The sequence below is a fragment of the Salvia hispanica genome, chromosome 6 (genome assembly GCF_023119035.1).
Source record: "Salvia hispanica cultivar TCC Black 2014 chromosome 6, UniMelb_Shisp_WGS_1.0, whole genome shotgun sequence".
In the NCBI taxonomy this organism is placed as follows: Eukaryota; Viridiplantae; Streptophyta; class Magnoliopsida; order Lamiales; family Lamiaceae; genus Salvia; species Salvia hispanica.
Genome location: NC_062970.1, coordinates 44,987,240 through 45,010,216, shown reverse-complemented (window position 1 = coordinate 45,010,216; position 22,977 = coordinate 44,987,240). Strand labels below are relative to the sequence as shown.

The window sequence follows — 22,977 nt, the reverse complement described above, 5'->3', positions numbered from 1 at the left end:
TCAATGAATTGATTCGGAAATGCAGATGATGTCTGCATAAATCATCCAAAAACCCTTGATTTGAAATGGAGAGATTTGATGATGAGTTTTTGCAGAAAGGGAGAAACTTTGAATCTTTGATTTCCCCCTTTCTGCTTCAAAAATGGATGGGATTGAGAAAATTTTTATTTGGTGATATTTAAGGCTAATTGCGTTGTTAATATTTTGACAGGTGTGAATACACGCACGTCATGGGGTATTTGGGTCGGGTGAGATTGGGCCCGTTTTAATCAGGCCCAAATCTAGCCACAGCCCGAATTTGATTTGAGCCCATTGGGCTCCTAATTTATTTTAGGGAAGTTACATTTGTTATGAAATGAATGAGGAATGAGACTATTGTTGTAAGATTTGGTACATAATAAGATGATGAAGTTACATTGTTGCAATTGATTATAAATGAATAGTTTTCAATTAAATGGGAATTTTCACAAGTTCCAAAATTGAGAAGTTCAATGACGTAGTAATGCATTGGTGAGAATTTTAGAATAATATGTGAAAAATTAAGTGTATTTGCGCATATCGTTTTTATAGTATATTTGTTTAATACTTTTAGAATACGAGAATAAGATAGATTGTTGTGTAGTGTTTGTAAAATTGTTGTGTAACGTTTATAATATTGTTGTATAAGTGGTATCACGGTGTCACTTTAAGAGGGGTTGTCATTTTAACACAAACCTGAGAATAATGATAGTGTAGTGCAGGGTGACTAATCATCCAAAATGAAAAAAAAAGGTAAATGTGGATATTATTCCGTAAACGATTCAAATAATATTAGGATCCAAATAAAATTCAATAATAAGAAGCTAGAAGATCTAAGAGTTTGGCTCTTTCATTTCAATTTATATGTCAATAATATTCACATTTCACTTTTTTCTAAGAAAAAGAGAGCCAAAAGCTCTAAGAACACCGGTGCTTATATAGGTACATATCAAATACTCCATTCGTCTCCGATTAGGAGTCACACTTTGACCGGACACGAGTTTTAAGAAATGTAAAGAAAAGTTGGTTGAAAAAGTTAGTGCAATGTGAGATCTATTTTTTATATTGATTTTATAATAAAATATGAGTGAATTGAATTAGTGGAATGTGAGACCTACTTACTATTTATAGTAAAAATGAAATGTGACTTTTTATTAGGGACAGACCAAAATGTAAAAGTGTGACTCTTAATCGGGGACGGAGGGAATAACAATCTAACCTATTAAGTCTCACCTTATTTCCCTAATAAATACATGTAAAAACAAAACTAAGTAATATCAGCTTATTTCACTAATAAATACATATAAAAACAAAACTAATTTTCTATATTTTTCAATCCTCATTTCTTGAATAAACAAAACATTTCTTGAAAATCAAAACAAAACATTCTTCTTGATAAAAGTGAATACTAGAATTTTCTAGGATAAAATGAATATTAAAATATTAAAATCCAAATGGCTCAGTCAGTCTATTTCCAGCAACCTCCATTTTCAGTTCCACTGTTCCACCATTTCCATTCAAAGTCGAATTCAGCTCAAAATTCTAAGAAAGGAAGCAAATCCACCCCCTAAATCTCAAATCAAGCAAAAATGAGAGAAATCCTCCACATCCAGGGCGGCCAATGCGGCAACCAGATCGGCGCCAAATTCTGGGAGGTGATCTGCGCCGAGCACGGCATCGACCAAACCGGCCGCTACAGCGGCGAATCCGACCTCCAGCTCGAGCGCGTCAACGTCTACTTCAACGAGGCCAGCGGCGGCCGCTACGTCCCACGCGCCGTCCTCATGGACCTCGAGCCCGGCACCATGGATTCCGTCAGATCCGGCCCCTACGGCCAGATCTTCCGCCCCGACAATTTCGTCTTCGGCCAGTCCGGCGCCGGAAATAATTGGGCGAAAGGTCACTATACCGAGGGAGCCGAGCTCATCGACTCCGTTCTCGACGTCGTGCGCAAGGAGGCCGAGAATTGTGACTGCTTGCAAGGTTTGCTTCTCGATTTTTTTTTCTTAGTTAGATCTGTTGTTTTTCTCGTTAAATCATGTTTAACAGTGATTAATTGTTGTATTCAGTCTGTTATGATGTTTGATTTTGCCTAATTTTAGTGTAGTGTGTGGATTTGTTGCTATGGAATTCCAATATTTCTTCGTTAGATCTGCTGTTTTTCTCATTAAATCATGTTTGCCAGTATATAATTGTTGTATTCAGTCTGTTTTGATGTTTGGTTTTGCCTAATTTCAGTGTAGTGTGTGGATTTGTTGCTATGGAATTCCATATTTCTTCTTTAGATCTGCTGTTTGTCTCTGTTTAGAAGTAATTAATTGTTGTATTAAGTCTGGTTTTGATGGTTGATTTTGCCTAATTTTAGTGTAGTGTGTTGATTTGTTGCTATGGAATTCCGTATTTTGCTGATCTGAATTTACATACACTCAGTGATGCAGAGATATAGGTAGCATTTAATTGAACTTCATATATAATTTTGAATATGCCAGATTTCACCATAATATTGTATCAATTGCAACAAATTCCAAATTCAATGATATTCTGTTGGATTGTGACATTGCTATGATATTTCCTCAATAGGATTTCAAGTGTGTCATTCGTTGGGTGGGGGCACGGGATCCGGAATGGGAACACTTCTCATCTCCAAAATCAGGGAGGAGTATCCGGACAGGATGATGTTGACATTCTCCGTGTTTCCATCTCCAAAGGTATCCGACACGGTTGTGGAGCCATACAATGCCACGTTGTCTGTTCATCAGCTCGTTGAGAATGCAGATGAGTGTATGGTTTTGGATAACGAGGCTCTCTACGATATCTGCTTCCGTACCCTTAAGCTTTCCACTCCTTCCTGTAAGTTTGCTTATTTTGGTGATCATTTAATGTGTAGAAGTATGATTTAGCAGGCAGTATTTCTGATGCAAGTGATTATGGCCGTTGTATTGCAGTTGGCGACCTCAACCACCTTATCTCCGCCACCATGAGTGGCATCACATGCTGTCTCCGTTTCCCAGGCCAACTCAATTCTGATCTCAGGAAACTGGCTGTCAACCTTATCCCCTTCCCACGGCTTCACTTCTTCATGGTTGGATTTGCACCATTGACCTCCCGAGGCTCCCAGCAGTACAGGGCTCTCACAGTACCCGAACTCACTCAGCAGATGTGGGACGCAAAGAACATGATGTGCGCTGCAGACCCACGCCACGGGCGTTACTTGACCGCCTCAGCCATGTTCCGTGGCAAGATGAGCACCAAAGAAGTCGACGAGCAGATGATCAACGTGCAGAACAAGAACTCGTCCTATTTTGTCGAGTGGATCCCCAACAACGTAAAGTCCAGCGTCTGCGACATCCCTCCCACGGGTCTGAAAATGGCTTCCACCTTCATTGGCAACTCCACCTCGATCCAGGAGATGTTCAGGCGCGTGAGCGAGCAGTTCACAGCAATGTTCAGGCGCAAGGCTTTCTTGCATTGGTACACTGGCGAAGGGATGGATGAAATGGAGTTTACCGAGGCTGAAAGCAACATGAACGATCTCGTGGCAGAGTATCAGCAGTACCAGGATGCAACGGCCGATGATGAGGAGTACGAAGATGAAGAAGAGGAGGAGGATGTTGCTTGATGTGTTTCATGAGTTCCCATGGTATGTCCAAATCTCATGGTCCTTGAATTTTTATTAGTGTGGCTTGATTGTTGTTTACTAAACCTTAGGAATATGCCTAGATTTATTTGTCCATATGTATATGATATGATTTGTGTTTCTTCATGTTGTGTGTGATTTTATGAATGTTTTTTGCTGTTCCTGTGTACAGTTCTCTCTTTTTTGTTTCTTGGAATATTTCTTTCTTGCATAATCACGTGGGACGCAATTTGTCGGGCTCAAGTGAACGGCCTTTAAATTTCTGTTCATTTTTCAATTAAAAAAATGTTACTACTACTATTTTCACATGTTTTACAACTATAGTACAAGTATTTGCTGCTGAATAAAACTCAGAAGAGAATTCAAAACTAGGCCCTTTTTCGAACATGATCTCAGTGACTAGGAACAGCCGTTATATCCTGGAAAACCTGCAGCCTCCTCCGGTTTTGGGAATTCCCAAAACCGAGATATCCGGCTTTGGTAGTCAATGGTGAAGCACACCGGACATTTGGTGAGTCGGGGTTGTGGTTCTGATCGAAACACAGAGAACGCCTCAGTGGTTGGTTCTTTGACATTGTGGTTTTCTCTGGCTGAGTCCGATATCCCTCTCCAAGTTCTATCGCTCCCATCAATTCACGCGCCTTGGAAATTATGTTGGAGTAAACATTCTCATCACTGAACCCTTCTTGATCCACTGAAGCAGCAGAAACAGAAAACTCATCTGATGATGAAGTTTTCTGATAGATTTCTTCCGCCACATTAGCCCAGCTCTTCCCGTGCTGCTGCTCGCGTCTTGAAATCTCAGGCGCTCGATTCTTGACTGAGATATCTTCTACTTTTCCATTATCTTCCAGAACCTGTGGCAACATATCCGGGCTTGCAAATGACAGCACTGATTCACTACTGGGGGATGATCCGAATGACAGTTTCCGGCAATAGTTTCCCTTCACATTTTCTACCAAAACGGCCTTTCCTTGATCTCCATCTCCCTCGCATCTTCTTGGCTGAGTGAGTGAAACTTTAGGCTCATAATGGTTCGCCCTCTTCTCGTAAGCAAAACCAGTAGATGCTCCTTTGCTCATATCCCCTGATGAAGGCAGTAGAGACGACATCGTTCCATTGCTATCATTTGAACGTCTCTGAGAAACGAACCTACCGCCCCACTGCTCCATCTGTTTTGTAACGTGCTGTGACTCAAACTCGACCAGAATCTCAGAGGCACGCTCCATTGACTTAACGTGAGATTCATCGACAGCGCCATTCTCGGATGGTATCCCTTCGAGGAGAAACCTGGCTTCTGCCAACTTGTTCGTGTGCATCAAGCATACTGCCAAGTTACACTGCTTATTCTTGTCCGCATCAAACGATAGTGCTTTTCTGCATACACGTTTACAGTTTTACACGATACACCCTCAGCGGTCTGCAAGATCTAAATACGAAAACTCGATACACATTACCTGTAATTTTCTTCAGCAGACTTGAAATCTTTCTTTTGCATGTAGGCCCAAGCTAAATTTCCCAGCAACCTGCAGTTATGTTGTCAAAGTTACAAGGTAGTGAAGAAGAATCGTACGAGCATGTTCACGAACTAAAGAATCGAAGAACATACAAACCTCGAATACTCCTTCTGAACTGTGACCAGAACCTTCTTCTTTCCTTGAGACCTTGCAATCTTTGTTTTCCTCCCAGAAAAGGCCATTCCCTCTTCCAGTTGCTTCAGTTTATACTGTAGCAGTTCGATCTCTTCCTCCACCCTTCTGGCTTGCTGCGTTTACGAGACTTTGATGCTCAGACTACCAATTTCCAAATTTCAGAAGAAAAAAAGTACACTTGTATAACAGTTTACCTTGTAGAGTTCAACCAATATGTTGTCGAGCGCCTCCTGAGAGTCGGGAGGAGATAGGTGGCGAAAGGACTTGATGGCCTCGATGGCTTCATCCGAGCGATTCAACTGTTTCATGACAACCGCCATGTCTTTGAGAGCACTGTCGACTCGATCACCAGCGTTTATCGCTTGCCAGAACAGCGAAATCGCCCTGCAAGGATCCTTGTCCACAAGCTGCAATTACAGAAGCCATTTCAGAAAAATTCTTATCACCATAATTTCCACAGTAAAATTTCACTGTTTATTTTCGGTAACGAAGATAAATAAACAAAACATAATAAGAAGCCAGAAAACAACAAAATCAACCAACCTGAACATGTTTGGCTCTAACATAAGGCGAGTCGCCGGCCGGGATCTTGTGAATGACATGAAACAGATCTCTCTTCTGTTGTGGCTCCGACCTCGTCATCTCCGGCCACAGCCGGCTATTCTTCCATGTCGGTGGCGGCGTCAAGAAGCCTCTCGGGTGAAAAGAGTCAGCGTTGTTGTGACGATCAACGCAACTGCTACTCGACATCGCCATTTCCTTCAATAAGTAGTTCTTGACACCCTTTTTCACTCAATAATATCAACAAAATTGGTTTCTTTCAATGAATTCTTGGATGATTCAGAAAACTATGAAAGTAGAGAGATTAAAAAGATTGAAATATTAATTTGATGATCGTCAAAAAGTGTGGGAATAGCCGTTATGTATGTTGCCGTTTCCAAAAGCCGCGACTCTTTGGTGGAATTTATAATATTGTTAGTCTCATATATAATAATAATGCATAAATATAGTTATAATATGTCATTGCATAATTATCTGTATATCATAATGTATATAAAATTTTATTATAATGTATGTAAAATTTTGAAAAATAAAACTAATTCGGTTGATATATTATTGATAAGATAAAATAAATCTAAATAAAATAGATGCATCGAATAAATGATGAGGAAGGAATTAGAGGAATCAAAAATAAAAATATGGAGAAAACAGAGAATAGAAGAATTCTAAAAAAATGATGTAAACGTAACAAAATATCGCGTTGCGTGATTATCTATATATAATAATGTGTGTAAAATTTTGTAAAATAAAGCTAATTTTGTTGATATATTTATGATTAGATAAAATAAATCCAAATAAAATGGATGCGTGGAATAAAATAATGTGAGAAATTAAATTTAGAAAATGGAGAAAAGAAGAAGGGATAAAAATTATAGATAAATTGAGATGAGAGAGAAATAATGTAAATGTCCAAAATGCGATTCGCAAATCCCTGCGACATGAAAACCGACTTGGGCTCTACTTTAATCCACATTGATATCATCTCATTAAATGAGCATCACACAATCATTGTGGTTATGTTTAATTGCTAAATTTGTGAAGAAAAGAAATTTGATTCCTTAAATTTAAAATTTTATATTTATTTTGAATTTTAATCAAATTAGAAAAGTAATCATAATCTTAGATATTCTTTTTCTTTGTTGTATGATTAGATATTTAATGGGATGTAGATAACTTTATACAACTATTATTATTAATAATAATTAATTACTAATTTTTTTAAATAATTTAAAATTATGAATCATACTTAATTTAGATATAAAAATAACTATAAATAAGACTTAATAGTAACAATTATATTATTTATAATTGTTATTATGAATATCAAAATTATTATCATTAATTTATTAAATAATTCATATATAGTTATTTAAATTATGAATCACATAATAATAATTAATAATAATTATCACTCTCTCTATCCCACAAAAATATGGAAATATGGGATGGCACGGGAATTAAAACACAAATGGTAAAGTAAGAGAGAAATAACAAGAAAAAGTAACTATAGTATTGTTAGTGGAGAATGGTATACATCTTATAAAGTGAAAATAGTTACTCCCTCAGTTTCACTATAGTTGAGTCATTTTACTATTTCGGAAAGTTTCTTCATAATTGAGTCATTTCCTTATATGGTAACTTTTTTCTCTATCTTACTTTATTCTCTCTTATTTTATTCTCTCTATTTTATTCACTTTATACTTTATTCTCTCTATCTTTTCTTCTCTCTTACTTTTTTATCTATTTATTTTACACACCCAAGATTCATTTCTAAAACTCCGTGCCGAAAAGTTTCGCCTCAACTATGGCGAAACGGAGGGAGTATTAAAATAGAAGAGGATATTCTTATGGGACATCTCAAAATGAAAAATGTCATTGTTTTTATGGGATGGAGGGAATATTATTTCATAAATTACTCTCTCCGTCCCAAAAAATAAGGACACTTTCATTTTCCGTGCGTCCAATAAAAATATCATAAATTCGAAATTAAGTTTCCATTTCAACATTATTATTGGCAACATGATTATATCAAAGTACATAAATCATGATGCCTAAAGTTGGCTTATAAAATCGAAGTTGCAATTCTAACATTCGTAAAAACAAATACATTTTGAGTCAACGCAGTCACCATAAAAATAGCCTTCTTCATGACACTCTGCCGCACACAGGTCCCTAGTAGCAAGTACTTCAGCGCAAACCCCCTGATACAACTTGCTTAATACTTGGCAGTAATTAGCTGCTTCAATCATCATGATCTCCTCTGCAAATGAAATTAGTTAGCATAGATAAACATGAAATCGATATATCTAGTCATATTGTATTTGGGTTACGTCTAATTCCTTCAAAAATTGTCCAAATGGGCATGCTCAGTATTCAGACAAATTTTGTCTCGTGGTGTGTCCAATCAATTAAAACTGTGATTGGTTCGACACTCGTTGCAATACTTTAAATAAAAAACTCAGTTATAGAAATATGTTGATAGTAATACTTTATGAGATAATGTTTGTAAATTGAAAATGATGTGTTATTGAGATAATATATGTAAATGAAAAGAGAATTTTTTGTGAGTATATATGGTAAAAATTGATAATTATTTTGAGTAAAAGAGAATATACATTAATCTACGAGACGGAACAAAATTGTCGAGAGACTTGACCAATATGCAATAATTTATAATTGCAAAATTCAGAATAAATTCAAGATATACTACTTGATTAAAATTTATAATAGAACTTGACAAAAATGCAATAGTTACATGTTACTATTATCCAAAAAAGAAGAAAGAGTGTAAACTTACGAGAAGCTAAAAGGCAGAGAAGAAAGAGAGAGAGAATTGAGAATTGTTTAGCCATTTTGAGAGTAGGATTTTTAGGTTGATATTTGATATGATTTTTAGGTTGATATTTGATATGGTTACATTCTTAGCTTTTTTATAGAGTGAAGAATTGCACAAATTGAAGAAAAACAATGATGCTTATTTTAGTCACGTTTCATAACAACTTTCCATTTTTTTTACATGGAAAAATAAAGTAATAAATCTTCTTCTTTTAACAACTTTCTGTTTTGTTTTACCTGGAGAGATTATGTTGTTCTTCGTTACAAACGTATAAACATGACAAAAGTTTGATACTATTATAATATATAATATTTTTCGTGTTTTTCTTGATATTGTTAGTCTCATATTTATTATTATTATTATTATTATTATTATTATTATTATTATTATTATTATTATTATTATTATTATTATTATTAATAATACATAAATATAGATAAATAATGGCATTGCATAATTATCTGTATATAGGTTTGTGTTAAAATGACAACCCCTCCATGTGTACAAATGATTGACTAGGAATGGTGGTATGGTGTTATTGCATTGCATGATTATCTATATATAACAATGTATGTAAAATTTTGTCAAAATAAAGCTAATTTTGCTAATATGTTAATCATAAGATAAAATAAATCCAAATAAATGGATGCGTGGAATAAAATGATGTGAGAGAAATTAGAAAAATCGAACTTAGAAAATGGAGAAAACTAGATAAATTGAGATGTGCTAGAGGGAGATAACGTAAATGTAGATAAATGCATGAAATTACTACAATTGTCCTATAATTTTTATTCGAGATCACAAAAGTATCATCCACGTAATCATTGAAACATATCTAATTCCATACCCTTTAAGTTAACATATTAAATTATAGAGTATAAAAATAGAACACACGTTTGGCCTAATTTTTTCACTCATTTTCATTATAAAGTCAAATAATTTTTTAAAATTCGATCACGGAATTTCCCGACGAGCCGTCGGAATTCGAAAAAAGGCCGGTATACATCAAGATATGTCCCAATATACGATAATGGCTGCAAAAGAAGCAAAAATAACACTACTTTTCTACTTCCACTATTCAAAAAAGAGATAAAAATGAGATACTTAATTCACACTTGATAACTAAAACAAGAACTACCAAAACCTAAATGGAGGAGAGATCTTCATACACTGTCTTGATACCCGGCCTCTCCGACACTGGCCTGATGCACCGGAGGGCGATCCCGAGCAACTCTTTCATCCCTTTATCCGTAGCCGGGATGCTCATCTCCGCCACCAGTGCTGCATCGAAGCAGTCCGATCCCCGCCCTTCCGCCACCTTGAACCGGACCCAATCCGTCAGCCCGACTCCCCCATCCGCACCGGAGGCGACATCGCCAGCGCACTTCCCGGTTAGGAGTTCCAGCATTATGACTCCGAACGCATAGACGTCTGATTTGAACGACGGGAGGGGCTTCTTTGATGCGACGAGCTCTGGCGCCCGGTAACCTAGAACACCGGCATCGAGGATCTGCTCAATGGTGCCCGATTGGGTCATGAGACGGTGCAGGCAGAAGTCGGCTACACGGGCGTTGAGGTCGGGCCCTTCGAGTAATACGTTTGCTGCTTTGAGGTTGCCGTGAGGCATGGCTCGGTCGAAATGGAGATAGTTCAGGCCACGTGCAACGTCTACTGCTATCTTGAGCCTCTGAGCCCACGTCAAGGGCGGCCCCTTCCTTCCCGGCCGATCTGCAAATGGTCGGTTCGTTGAAAACGTATAACAGTTGGAAACACAGACAGAGAATTACTACTTCACATTGTGCATAAGCAACAATCAAATGTCCAAAAATCAGCCAAAATATATGATGATTCAATGATGTTTTAAAATTCTATGCTCATTCATTCCATTACAATTATGAAAAAAAAATTACTCCCACCGTCCCAACAAAGATTGTTCCAACGAAGATAGTCCACTTTTGTCCTAACGAAGATACCCCATTTTCTGAAAAAAAATTACTTCATTCTATCTCCATTTAACACACAAAATAACACTGCATAAAATCTAGTGTGGTTCATAAATTTACGATGCAACCACACGAACCACATCCACGCCAAACACACATTACGAATACATAAGACAGTAAATTCATTGAAAATCGAGGCTAGGAGATACCGTAGAGGAAGCTCGCGAGGCCTCCGGGGGAAATGTAGTCTGAAAGGATGAGCTTTTCGTGTTGCGTGGGGCCCCAGTAGTACCCTCTCAGCCCCACCACATTTGGATGTCTGATGTTGGAAAACTTCTTTGCTTCTCTAGCAAACTCCTTCCTCTGCTTAGCAACTCCTTCCCTCAACCACTTCACGGTCAAGAGCATCCCGTTCTCGAGAGTCGCTTTGTAGGACGTCCCGTGGCTGCTCCGTCCAAGGACTTCCGCTGGGGCTCGGGACAGCTCCTCAGCAGTGAACGAGACAGTGTCGTCGAGAAAGTACAGCTCTCCCGCCAGGCGGTCGGGAGATCCGGCTTCTAATTTCGAGAGGCTCTCCATAGTGTACGAATCACCGGATTCAGGGGACCACGAGAAGGGGCTGGTCTTCGATGGGGAGAAACCGGTTACTGCCGCCAGTTTCTCCTCAGGGTCGAGTATCTCCGACGACGACCCTTTCCTCGATCTCGCCAGATCCCCAGCCAAAACGAGCAAGCCACTGGAGCGGTCCCTGCCACCTACGCTTGATGGATTCGTTGAAGTGCGGCTGATGTCTTTCGTCGTCGTAACAGGGGACGGCCTCTTGGATTTTCGCTTGTGACGGATGAAAACGACGAGCAGGATCAGAATAGCCAAGGCCGCCACACAAGAAACCACGATTGCCACGATAACGATAGTTCTCGGATGATTATTTCCAGCTTGGCCTTGTCTCGGTCCCGAAGGAGGATTCGGGAACTGCAAGGCGGAGTTGCCAGGGTAGAACGAAGACAACGGGAACCTCCTCAGATTATCCGGGACAACGCCCGAGAGATCATTGTACGAAGCATTGAAGCTCACGAGACTATCAGACAAGTTCTCTGGCAGATGCCCGGTGAAATGGTTCCCGGAGATGTCCAACGAGCTTAGCCTCGTGAGATTAGCAAACGAGCTAGGCAACGACCCCGAGAAGTTGTTTCTTCCGACGTTGAGCCTTTCAAGCCCAGTGATCAAACTGAATCCATCAGGCAACTCACCACTGAGCCCATTGTCAGAGAGATCAATAGCAAGAAGATTAGTAATGTTAAAGAGAGGCGAGAACTCGATCGTTCCAGAGAAGGCATTGCCCTGCAGGTGGAGTTCCGCGAGAGTCTCAGACATCAAAAGGGAAGGCAAAAGAGGCCCTCCTAATCCGTTGAAGCTGAGATCGAGAGTGGCGAGCTTTGGAAAATGCGCGATGGCTTTAGGAAGCGAACCATTCAGGGAATTGCGCGACAGGTTGAGGTAATTCAGACGCAGAAACTGAGCCGTCGCCTCTGGAATAGGCCCGGTCAATTGGTTTTGGCTCAGATCAAGGATCTCGACGTTCTCCCATTTAGCCAACCTAGTCAAATTTCCTTGGAAGTTGTTTCTCGACACGTCGATCACAGCACAGCTTCCCGTCAGCAGTGGAAGCTCACCAGAGAGGTGATTAGACGACAGGTTGAGAGTGTGCAATGTCGTCGAAGTAATGAAACTTATAGGCCCTGTCAAGTAAAACAAGGTATTAACAATAGCTTTTGCATCACTTCCTAAATGGATAAGATCATAAACAGTTTGCTTAAACAAGAAAAGCAAACACAAACATTAGATAAAACATAAGAACCTAAAGCTCTAAACATAGTTATAAAATCTAGACGATATCTTAACTTATCATATCAAATCAAGCAAACCAAACGAGCCTTAAACATCATATCCTACTTCACTGGAAATCCAACAATAATCAACACAACAAATTCATACCTAAAACATTAGATACACATAGGAACATAAACAGTTACTAAAACACGAAAAGCAAACAATAGTTTGTCAAGAAAAAGATCCTTATAAGCTCAAAACATAGTTATAAGATCCCTAAATATCATATCCTACTTCGTTTGCAATCTAACAATAATTAACAATACTAATTCATACCTAAGTTATGAACATATAAAAATTCACAATTTTCTCAAAGAAAAAAGACGAGCTTTGATGGACAATGTACCTGAGAGGTTATTCCCACTTAGGTCCAGCTCAATTAGAACCAAAGAATCTCCTTTCAGAAGGTTGTTCGGGATGGGGCCAGAAAACCCGTTGTTGCCAAGTTTAAGGATTTCAAGATCGTAAACGAAGTTGAAGCCAGGCAACTCCCCAAACAGCTGATTATAACTCAAATCCAAGACCTTCAAGCTCCCAAAAGCCTGTGCATCGCCACCACCAACGAGCGATCCTACCATCTGGTTGTGGCTGAGATTCAAATACTTAAGAGACGGTGAGATGCCTCCTAGAAACTTCTTCTGATCCTCAGCAGCATTAACTAGTAAATTCCCACTAAGATCAACATGACTAGCATTAGTGAGCATCAAGAACAGAGGATCGACCCTGCCATCGAGCATGTTCCCATGTAAGTCGAGCACATCAAGTTTATTCATCAGCTCCAAACCCTTCGGGATGCCCTTTGTGAACCCGTTCAACGACAGATTGAGATACACCAAACTCTCCAGCCTCGTCAAGGATGAAGGTATGGGCCCGGATAGGGAATTCCGGCTCATGTCTAGAACCCTAATCGAGGCAAGGCCAGAGATTGAGTCCGGAACAGCACCAGAGAAGTTGTTTCCAGCCAAAGACAGATTCTTTAAACTAGCAAGTTTGCCAATCTCAGATGGCAACGAAGAGGATAACAAGTTATCAGAAACATCAAGATACTCGAGGCGCTTGAAATCGCCTAGGCTTTGATCTAACTTGCCGGAGATGGAATTGTTCGCAATCGAAAGCTTCACGAGCATTGTGAGATTAGAGAAAACACCCAAATCCACATCTGCAGACAATCCCAAATTGTCAAGAACAACAGCAGCAATGTTATTCCCATTACACATGATTCCATTCCAAGAGGAAGGGCAGCCATTGTTTTCAATTGACTCATCATTCCATGAATTGACTACAAAACCAGTTGGATCATGTTTGATTCCTTTCTTGAACTCAAGCAGTGCTAAGGTGTCCTGAGATGGGAGCTGCCCTAAGCAGGAGACACAGCAAAGACTCACAACAAGAAGCCTAAATATCCTCATTCTAAACAACCAAAAAAAGCAATCTTGTAATCTACCAAAACAAAATACGCCCAAATGAATTCCACTAAAAATGTGTTCTTTCACTACTAGAACAAACACAGAGCCAAAACGGAGATCTAAACAAATGAAACGTCACCGTTTTACCACCATGGCAGCTCCCTCCTTCCTTGAGAGCAAAAAATGGATAGCTCCCAAAACACAACAATGTACCTAAAAAGGGCAACAATTTCACACTTTCTACTCTCAATGTAGCTCTCACAAGCCGGGTTCTTGGAAAGAAAGGCAAAAAGGGTGTTCAAATCATTCCACAACAAATGCAATTTCAAAACCCTAACAACTTGGGGAGCAAAAGATTAGAGCTTTATGGCAAATTACACAAGAAAAACACTCACAACAAGTGTGAGAGAGGCTTAATGAAAGTGAAACACAAAAAGGTAATCTTTTTACAACTTTTTAATCCTTCACCAAAGAAAGCAATCACTTTCTCGCTCCAAAAGGATAAGTGGGGAAGCTCAGCACATTAATTTTGTTTTATTTCATACCCTTTTTGTAACATCACGTTTTAACAGAGCTATTTAATTAAACTGTATAGCATTAATTAGGGGGTATAATTTAATCAAGAATAGGAGAAAAGAGGGAAATATTAGCGGGAGGATTAAATGTGTAATTACACCCGCCAAAATAGGAATCTTAGGATGCCAATGAGAATCATCAAATCTAGTTTATAAGTTTGATTGGAATCCAAGAGCTAAGCAAAGTGGCTGCAGCAGTCGAAGAGTGGTGAAGCAGTTTTATTTTAGGACAGGAGTGGGACCCACCAATAACCATTTAAATAGAGTCTTTTATTTGCCTCATAAATTTGCTTGCAATTAAAATTCCTTATTGTGTTTAATTTTATTTCTTGTTTCTCAATTCATTCGCTATACTTTCATTTTCTTCAATTGGAGTATAAATAGATGTATGTTGACACAATCAGAGGTTTTGTAAGACTGATAATTTTCAATACCGACACAAAATACGTACAAAATTAATAAGTTTGAGTTAAATCTGATTATATTTTATGTTTTTGTCAAGTTAATCCATTAAAAATGTAATAATTTTGGATTGGATTGAGTTCAAATTCATAGTACCCATTTGTAGTTAATATAGGAGTATTATTTTAATCAAGTTTATTTCTCGTTATTAATATAGATCAGGTTATCATTTTCGACTTTTTATCGGTTGTCTTCGTTCCATCATTTATTTTTAGATGGCTGGTCCAAATTAGTAACTCCCTCTTTCTATCATTGATTATCCACTTTGGTTACATGTATTTTAATTTTTAAAAAAGATAAAGGAAAGTGGATTGAAATAGTATGTGAAATATAGATCTCACTAATTTTATAATTAAATGTGAGTGAAATGAGTCGGTGAAAACTAGGCTACGATTAAGTGGTATTAAATCTCATAGAATAGGTTATTAGCATTGATCATTAAGCAATAACCTCATTCCCCATTAATTATTCACTTTTATCATTTTTGTCCGTCCTCTATTTATTCTCCGCTTGTACTTTTTAAGATAGATGGTAAGTAGATCCTAATTTGAGTATACAACCTCAATTTCAACTATTAAGATATCAAAATACATGAATTAAAATATGCTTTTAGTGTCGGTGTTTGGACACCTTAAAAAGAAGAAATTGATGTAGTGGGATAGCAAAAAGATGAAAAGAGAACGTGGATTTTTATGTAGAGTGTAAATTGGAGTTGTGAAGCATCATTCAATGATTAAATGGGCCCACTGATCTGTCATATAAATTCCAGTCTGTTGTTTTGAAAGAGATTAACATTAAATGTAGGATTGAAGGGTGGGCCAGTTATGTATGCCGTGGGCCCACCAGTGGCCCAACACAAATGACGACATTTGCCCTTTTTGATGGAATAGGGAATGAATTTGGGAAATTGAAAAAAGAAATAGAATTAGTTTTTTTTTCCACTCCAAAAAAGAAAGGAAATATATCGTGTTTATTATTCTATTCTCTTTAAAATAAAAATATCCCTTTACTTCATATAGGTTTTTAAAACATATGAAAAAGTATATGGATAAAAAATTAGTATAATATGAATTTTGCTTTTTATATACTATCAATTTGATACTATTATAGTGAATGAAAGTAGTATAAAAGATATAAATGACACGAGTTTGAATGCATAACTGGTAAAGTAAAAAAAGAGATTAGGAAAAGGCGGTGAAGTAGCGTTAGTGGATTTGTGAGTCCATATTATAAAATGACGTGTAAGGTTAGTATTAGTTTAAAATTTTCTATTTTAAACTAATGTCTAATTTTAATGAAATGGAAGATGAGATGATGGGCATCTTAGATGTAAAAATATGATACTACGTTGCTTTGCGATCAAAGGAATGATAAGATTGAGTTCATGATTTTTTTTTTATTATTTGACATATAGAGGGCAATGAGGTATAATACTTAATTTCGAAATTATCACACCCCTCTACTAATGTCCAAGCATCTTAATTCAGCTTGCATCTTCCCTAATATTCACAAAATTCTTTGAGTGATACCTGATTCAGCATCTAAAGATTTTTTTAAAAAAAGTTATTCAAAAAAGTATATATCATTCAAAAAAATGTCTCACTTAGTAAGGGACGGAGGAAGTATTATTTAATGACATAACATTTTGACGTGGATTTACAAAATTAAAAGAATGGCACATCTCTTCACTCTCACACAATCAGCAATTATGTGGCATCATAGTGGTCGTGAGTAAAAATGGTTGTTGTTATGAAATAAATGTGATTGTAGTTTCGTGTAGGAAATGTCGCAACTATAAAAAGACAAATAAAATTGTCTTACCCAATCATGCCCGAGCATATTGTGACTCAAAAGATTGAACCCAGTCAATTTGACACCTCTTTTTTTTAGTTCCTATCTTCCAAGTAAGACTCATAAATGGTGATTGAAAACATAGAAATTCGAAACTAAGTTTCCATTTCAACATTACGATTGGCAACATTATTATCAAAGTACATAAATCATGATACCTAAAATAGGCTTACAAAATCGAAGTTACAATTCTAACATTGGTAATAACAAACACATTTTGAGAAATGGCAGTAACCGAACGAATTGCCTTCGTCATGACAACTTGCGTTGCACAGGTCACTATTACCAGGTGTTTCTGCGCAAACCGCATAATACCTTTTGCTTAATAGTAATACTTTGCAATAATCTACGTCAGTCATCATGATCTCCTCTGCAAATGAAATTAGTTAGTGTTGGATATTTTAGTGTAATTGAATAAACTTGATTGATCAGTACTATCATAATGATACATCATATAAGTATGGAGGTGCGGAGTGCACGCTTATTTGAACTCATTATGATAACAGATGAACGGGGGTCCAAGGGGCAGAGTCCCTGGCTGGGGTCGAGCTGCTTTATAAGAAATTCATCCGAAAATGTAATTTCTGAAAGTCAAAGGACTAGTTTGCAAATTTCGAAAACGTTTGAAAATCAGTTAAATTCGGTTAAGAATTTAACAGATGCAACCTTTCGAAATTAACAGATGCAACCCTTCATCTTGTTTATGAATTGATCAATTATTTTGGTTCAATCTAATCTCGAATACACATGAAAGTTTTGATTTCTCTGAATTTTATCCGATCAAAATAGTTTGGTAGAACCACCGAAATTGATTTGATCCGAAAGTGATTCATCACGACTTTCAGATAGATTATCCTTATTGTTTCTGTTCTGTACATTGAAATTTCCCAACAGTTAGTATGGATAAACATGAAATCGATATATTTAGTATGGATTACATCTAATTTCAACAAAAATTAATCCAAATGGGCGTAATCAGTATAGCTTTAGCTGTTCAGACAATTTTTTCACGTGCTGTGTCCAGTCAATCACAACTGTGATTGGCTCGACATATGTTTTGTCCACAAATTTTTTTACACTCGTTGCAATACATTAAATAAAAAACAGTTAGAGTAATATGTTGATGATAATATTTTATAAGACAATGTTAATTGAAAATGATGTGCTATGAGATAATATATGTAAATGAAAAGAGAATTTTTTGTTAGTATATATGGTAAAAAGTGATAATTTTTTTAAGTAAAAGAGAATAAACATTAGCCTACGAGGCGGAGTAACATTGTCGAGAGACTTGACCAATATGCAATAATTTACTCTGTATAGTTTATAATTGCAAAACTTAAAATAATTCAATATATACTTAGCTAAAATTTATAATCTGGAAAACAAGAACTTGACAAAAGTGCAATAATTACATGTTATTATCCAAAAAAGAAGAAAGAGTGTAAACTTACGAGGAGCTAAAAGGCAAAGAAGAAGAGAGAGAAAATTGAGAATTGTTTAGCCATTTTAAGATTAGGATTTTTAGGTTGATATTTGATACGATTACATTCGTTGCCTTTTTATAGAGTGGAGAGTTGCACAAATTGAAGAAAAACAGTACATCTTATTTAAGTCACGTTTTATAACAACTTTCCATTTTTTTTAAGAATAAAGTAATAAATCTTCTTCTAATCCCATTTTTTAACTAACTTTCTATTTGTTTTACATGGAAAGATTATGTTGTTATTCTTTACAAATGCACTCGTATCGAATAATAAACATGACAAATGTTTGATACTATAATAGTATGATATTTTTCTTATCAGGGATATATGCTTTTTAAATTTCTAAACTTTAATCAAATTATGGTTTTGCATAGAATCTTTAAAATTCATTTGTAATTACCAAATTAATAATTTGTTCCTCAGTTAATTAACGTTGCATCTAGGGATGTCAATTGGGCTAACTCGTTCGGGTTCGGGCCAACCCACTCGGGTTGCCGGGTTATTTGGATGCGGGCTATTCGGGTTATGGATTTTTCGGGTTATAAATTTTCAACCCTAACCCTAAACCGCCGGGTTTTGGGCTAACCCATCGGGCTATCCGGGCCTAAAAGCTTTCGAAAATAATTTCTTGTATCGAAATTTTCTTCTATAAATGATTTTAAAATTTTAGATACCTTTTTTTCTTTTTAGTTAGAATCATATAAAATCTTCATATTGTCATAGTATTCTACAATAATACTTGGGAAGAAGCATTTCATCTCGATCAACAACAACATAAATTAAAGCTTGTGTTCGTGTCATTATTTTGGCATTGTTCGTAACTAATTCTTTGTGAAAATTAAAAATCATATCTTACATGAATCATTATTAAAATGATAAATATATTAATATTTTGATGAATTATTTCTTAATTTTGTCTTGATTGGCTTTGGTGGTGGTAAGACACTAGTGGCAGATGATGGGACGGTGGAATAATGAATTGAGATGGAACTTGAAAGCTGATATTGTGGGATCGAGTGGAAAAGTATAATGATTATGTAGAAAGATTGAAGATTCAAAAATATAAAAAAAAAAAACCTAAAACTTAATATAATTTTTAATAAAAAAGTTGCAACCCATCGGGCCGACCCGCAACCCGTTCGGGCCAACCCGTTTAGCCCGTTTTGTATTCGAGTAATAAAATTACAACCCTAACCCGCTCATTTTTACCGGGTTGTTCGGGCCGGCCACGGGTTTCGGGTTGAATTGACATCCCCAGTTGCATCCATCCCCAATTAATAACACACAATAAATGACAAAAGTCTATGAAGAAAATTGCATTTCTAATTGCAATATTAGTTGTGGTATATGCTGCTTTTAATCGTGAACTTAGTTAATAAGAAACTAATCATAAATTTGTATGTATAGTACTATAGTTCTCAATCACACAATAAATGACAAAAGTCTATGAAGAAAATTGCATTTCTAATTGCAATATTAGTTGTGGTATATGCTGCTTTTAATCGTGAACTTAGTTAATAAGAAACTAATCATAAATTTGTATGTATAGTACTATAGTTCTCAATAAGCATATTAGTGCATAATGTTCAATTTCAATCTATGAAATGGAATTGCAAATTAATTCGTATTTATTCAAATGTGAAATATTGCTTTATAAAATGTTGTGATTCTCGTAGAGAGTTATTTATTCATAGGACAAAGAAAATGGACGGCCCGGCCCGGCCCGACTTAAGACACAAACTAGCCTGATGGGCTTGCACGAAGCAGCTCATTCAAGATAAAAACTTTGATATAATAATTATAATTTAGATCATAAATTTGATCGAATATAATAAAATCTTATAAGATTTGAGAACGGAATATTCAATCACAGTTTTAAGTTCTGACAATTGTATCATCCGTTTATAAAATGTCAGTCTTTCAATGATTCTTAAAATGAGATAGTTTCATTAAAATATTTTTTCCTTTATTTCTTTTCTAAATTTAATGAAACAACGTTGTTTTAATAATCAATGGTTGTTTTATAGTTTATACATGAATGCATCAATTAAGACGGCTTTTTTTTTAGTAAGGCAATTGTGTACCATGCATAGACATTTTCCTTTTATACAAAATTAGATTGTTACTCAAACTTAATTACCATATTGGAGTACTATATTTTCCTTTTTCAAATTTTGTGAATATAGGTAGTATATATATTTTCCTTTTGTCAAAAATATTTTATTTATACCTAAAGTAAATTAAAATACACACAAATATCTATACCCTTGATGTGCCTCGATATCTTAGTAAGTTGCAAAAACTCTTCTTTAAATTTCACACACACTAATTCAAGAATATAAACAAATTCGAAGTAATATCCATTATTTTGTCTCTTTATTTATATTATAAATGAAATACAAAAAATCACGGTTATAAACAAATCTCTTAAATCTCTACTTAGTTAAATGCATAGCACCATTTTGTAAAATTTAAAAAGAAATGTTCCATTCAAGGACACACTACTTCCCTCCTTTTCCAACGCCTTGCTTGATCAAAACCACGGATCCTTCTATTCCCTCTAACTTCATCTCAAACTCTTTTCGAACAACAATGATGAAATAACTCGTCATCAAGAATCCAATGGATATAAATGAGAAAATTCGTTAAATAACAAATAATGACAAATTATATAGATAAACGGAAAAGTTTATGTTTGACTAATTAAAACTTAGCGACTGGACATTATGAAACCCCATGGTCGCGAGCGAAATTAAGCTTGGGGTATAAACATCAATGTTGGAAGAATAACGACGTTCAGAATGATAATATGTCTCATTCGAAAGAGCTCCATTCTTTTTGGGGTTGATGAAATATTGTCGATCCGGAGATGCTGCCAACAAGTCACCATTTGCCAAGACTTTGAGCAGGTACACGCTTGAATATTTTATGGGTAAGTTGAAGCTATATTCCTTAATCCAAGAATTATCATCCCCGTAGATGTTCATCTTCCAAATAACGACAGTACGCAAATCTAAAATACAATATAAACATAGATGACCGTCCAAAATAAAAACCCCCCTTTTGCCATGTCTATTGCCACTATAATCACTAGGAACTGATAAACCGGTAGAGAGCTCAGTTTCCAAATCAAAGCAACAAATAAAGAAATTTTCTTGCGAATCAAATGCCAACCAGTAGTGAAGATTTCCATTCAAAAATGCAGCATAACCACTATACCGGGAACCAATGCCTGGTGTTGGTACTGGTGCCGGTGCTACGATGCTTCTCCACAACCCTGCACCTCTTCCTAGAGTGTATACATGACAACTACGGTCATTAACAAACAAAATCATATACTGGCCACTTGTTTTGCTCACTCCAAATCCACCCAAAAAGCGAGTATTCGTGTCCTTAGATAGTGGAGGGAGCTCGACATACTCACGAGTCATTGGATTGCATATAAATATAGTTGTAAGGTATGTTTCCCACACCGAAAGCAAACCATTAGCTGAAACAATTTGAACAGGCCGGCAAACTTTATAAGGCAAACCAAATCGGAAAAGTGGCTTTAATGCCTCATCGCGGACAGTGTACCTCATTTTCATGTCCCGATGAATGAAAGTCAGGCCTGGTTTGGGAGTATACAACATCCCAAACTCATCCCCCTCAATCAGATGGCGCCATGATTTAAGAACACACTTGCACGTCATAACACTCCTAATGGGGAGTCTTCCTAAGATCTCTATCGTCATCTCTTCCGGTAGATTCGCAAACAGATCTTCCTCGGTTGTTAACAAAATATCTCTTTGTTTCCGTTCTTCTCTTACGGCTACACGCCTATCTTTCCGTTTCTGCTCTTTTCTTACCGATAAACGATCATTTTTGGCAACAAGTCGATTACTTCTTCTGAGTGATATGCCACAATCAGACACACATTCAGCAGAATCCCCTTCCAAAATCTTCATTAATACCTTAAAACAATAGTAGGAGAGCTACTCTATTATTTATAGCGAATTAATCCTAATCTGAAAGGGATCAATTGAATCTATCAAAATCTTCACAAGAAAAGAAAAATAGGCATGACAAGAAGTTCAGAGTCTTTGGCCAAATCAAAACAATCATAGGGACAAAAAAATCAAATATTTAACATTGATTCATAATCAAAATAGAAAGGTTAAATAACTCGTTTGCCCTAATTCACAGTGAGTTGCTTATATTCAACTAAAACAAACATAGCCCAACATCTAACAGATCAAATCACAAAAATCAAATTATTAACATCAAATTTGATAGATCTCAAATTCAATTCAAATTTCTACAAAAAAAAAATCAATTCTTTAACATCTCAAATTCAATTACCTTGTATTTGGAACCGGAGAGAAACTGGCCGGTCACCGGAGGGTTTGGAGTCACAACAAGAGATGCAAATTCAATGCGGCGTGGTGAATTGTTCTATTTAGCTAGGGGTGGGTCGATACGATATATCGTATTGAAAACGTTGTATCGTGTATCGTATCGAAAATATCGTATCTAAAGTTTCGATATATCGAAATTCGATATATCGTTAAATATCGATATATATCGAAAATTTCGATATATATCGATATATATCGAAAATAAAATATCGATATATATTGATATATATCGAAAATTTTCGATATAAAACGATATATCACG

The 22,977-nt window shown here is 36.3% G+C and overlaps 4 protein-coding genes across 4 annotated transcripts; 1 reads left to right on the top strand and 3 right to left on the bottom strand.

The window, feature by feature from the left end:
• The first annotated feature begins 1,526 nt into the window (after positions 1-1,526).
• LOC125192351 (tubulin beta chain-like) lies at positions 1,527-3,781 on the top strand. The gene is made up of 3 exons (XM_048089893.1): positions 1,527-2,001; positions 2,599-2,868; positions 2,964-3,781. The coding sequence occupies exons 1-3, from the start codon at positions 1,608-1,610 to the stop codon at positions 3,635-3,637; spliced, it is 1,338 nt and encodes a 445-aa protein (XP_047945850.1). The 5' UTR covers positions 1,527-1,607; the 3' UTR covers positions 3,638-3,781.
• Positions 3,782-3,909: 128 nt separating this feature from the next.
• Positions 3,910-6,063, bottom strand: LOC125195482 (protein POLLENLESS 3-like). The gene is made up of 5 exons (XM_048093627.1): positions 5,851-6,063; positions 5,502-5,714; positions 5,269-5,420; positions 5,113-5,181; positions 3,910-5,032 (listed from the first exon to the last, which is right to left on the bottom strand). Exons 1-5 carry the CDS (start codon positions 6,061-6,063, stop codon positions 4,048-4,050), a joined length of 1,632 nt encoding a protein of 543 aa, XP_047949584.1. The 3' UTR covers positions 3,910-4,047.
• Positions 6,064-9,705: 3,642 nt separating this feature from the next.
• Positions 9,706-14,377, bottom strand: LOC125191966 (LRR receptor-like serine/threonine-protein kinase GHR1). The gene is made up of 3 exons (XM_048089410.1): positions 12,884-14,377; positions 10,857-12,386; positions 9,706-10,432 (listed from the first exon to the last, which is right to left on the bottom strand). Exons 1-3 carry the CDS (start codon positions 13,944-13,946, stop codon positions 9,849-9,851), a joined length of 3,177 nt encoding a protein of 1,058 aa, XP_047945367.1. The 5' UTR covers positions 13,947-14,377; the 3' UTR covers positions 9,706-9,848.
• Positions 14,378-21,017: 6,640 nt separating this feature from the next.
• Positions 21,018-22,265, bottom strand: LOC125195481 (putative F-box protein At1g32420). Its single transcript, XM_048093626.1, has one exon. It carries the CDS (start codon positions 22,263-22,265, stop codon positions 21,018-21,020), a length of 1,248 nt encoding a protein of 415 aa, XP_047949583.1.
• Between the last annotated feature and the right edge of the window lie 712 nt (positions 22,266-22,977).

Excerpts from the sequence above, each read along its gene's own strand:
- LOC125192351 (XM_048089893.1), top strand. The coding sequence starts at position 1,608 with ATGAGAGAAATCCTCCACATCCAGGGCGGCCAATGCGGCAACCAGATC. Across the intron at positions 2,002-2,598 it reads GAATTGTGACTGCTTGCAAG|GATTTCAAGTGTGTCATTCG; the intron begins GTTTGCTTCTCG and ends TTTCCTCAATAG. Across the intron at positions 2,869-2,963 it reads TAAGCTTTCCACTCCTTCCT|TTGGCGACCTCAACCACCTT; the intron begins GTAAGTTTGCTT and ends GTTGTATTGCAG.
- LOC125195482 (XM_048093627.1), bottom strand. The coding sequence starts at position 6,063 with ATGGCGATGTCGAGTAGCAGTTGCGTTGATCGTCACAACAACGCTGAC. Across the intron at positions 5,182-5,268 it reads GTTCAGAAGGAGTATTCGAG|GTTGCTGGGAAATTTAGCTT; the intron begins GTTTGTATGTTC and ends ACATAACTGCAG. Across the intron at positions 5,033-5,112 it reads TCTGCTGAAGAAAATTACAG|AAAAGCACTATCGTTTGATG; the intron begins GTAATGTGTATC and ends ACGTGTATGCAG.
- LOC125191966 (XM_048089410.1), bottom strand. The coding sequence starts at position 13,946 with ATGAGGATATTTAGGCTTCTTGTTGTGAGTCTTTGCTGTGTCTCCTGC. Across the intron at positions 12,387-12,883 it reads AAGTGGGAATAACCTCTCAG|GGCCTATAAGTTTCATTACT; the intron begins GTACATTGTCCA and ends TTTACTTGACAG. Across the intron at positions 10,433-10,856 it reads CCTCGCGAGCTTCCTCTACG|ATCGGCCGGGAAGGAAGGGG; the intron begins GTATCTCCTAGC and ends GACCATTTGCAG.
- LOC125195481 (XM_048093626.1), bottom strand. The coding sequence starts at position 22,265 with ATGAAGATTTTGGAAGGGGATTCTGCTGAATGTGTGTCTGATTGTGGC.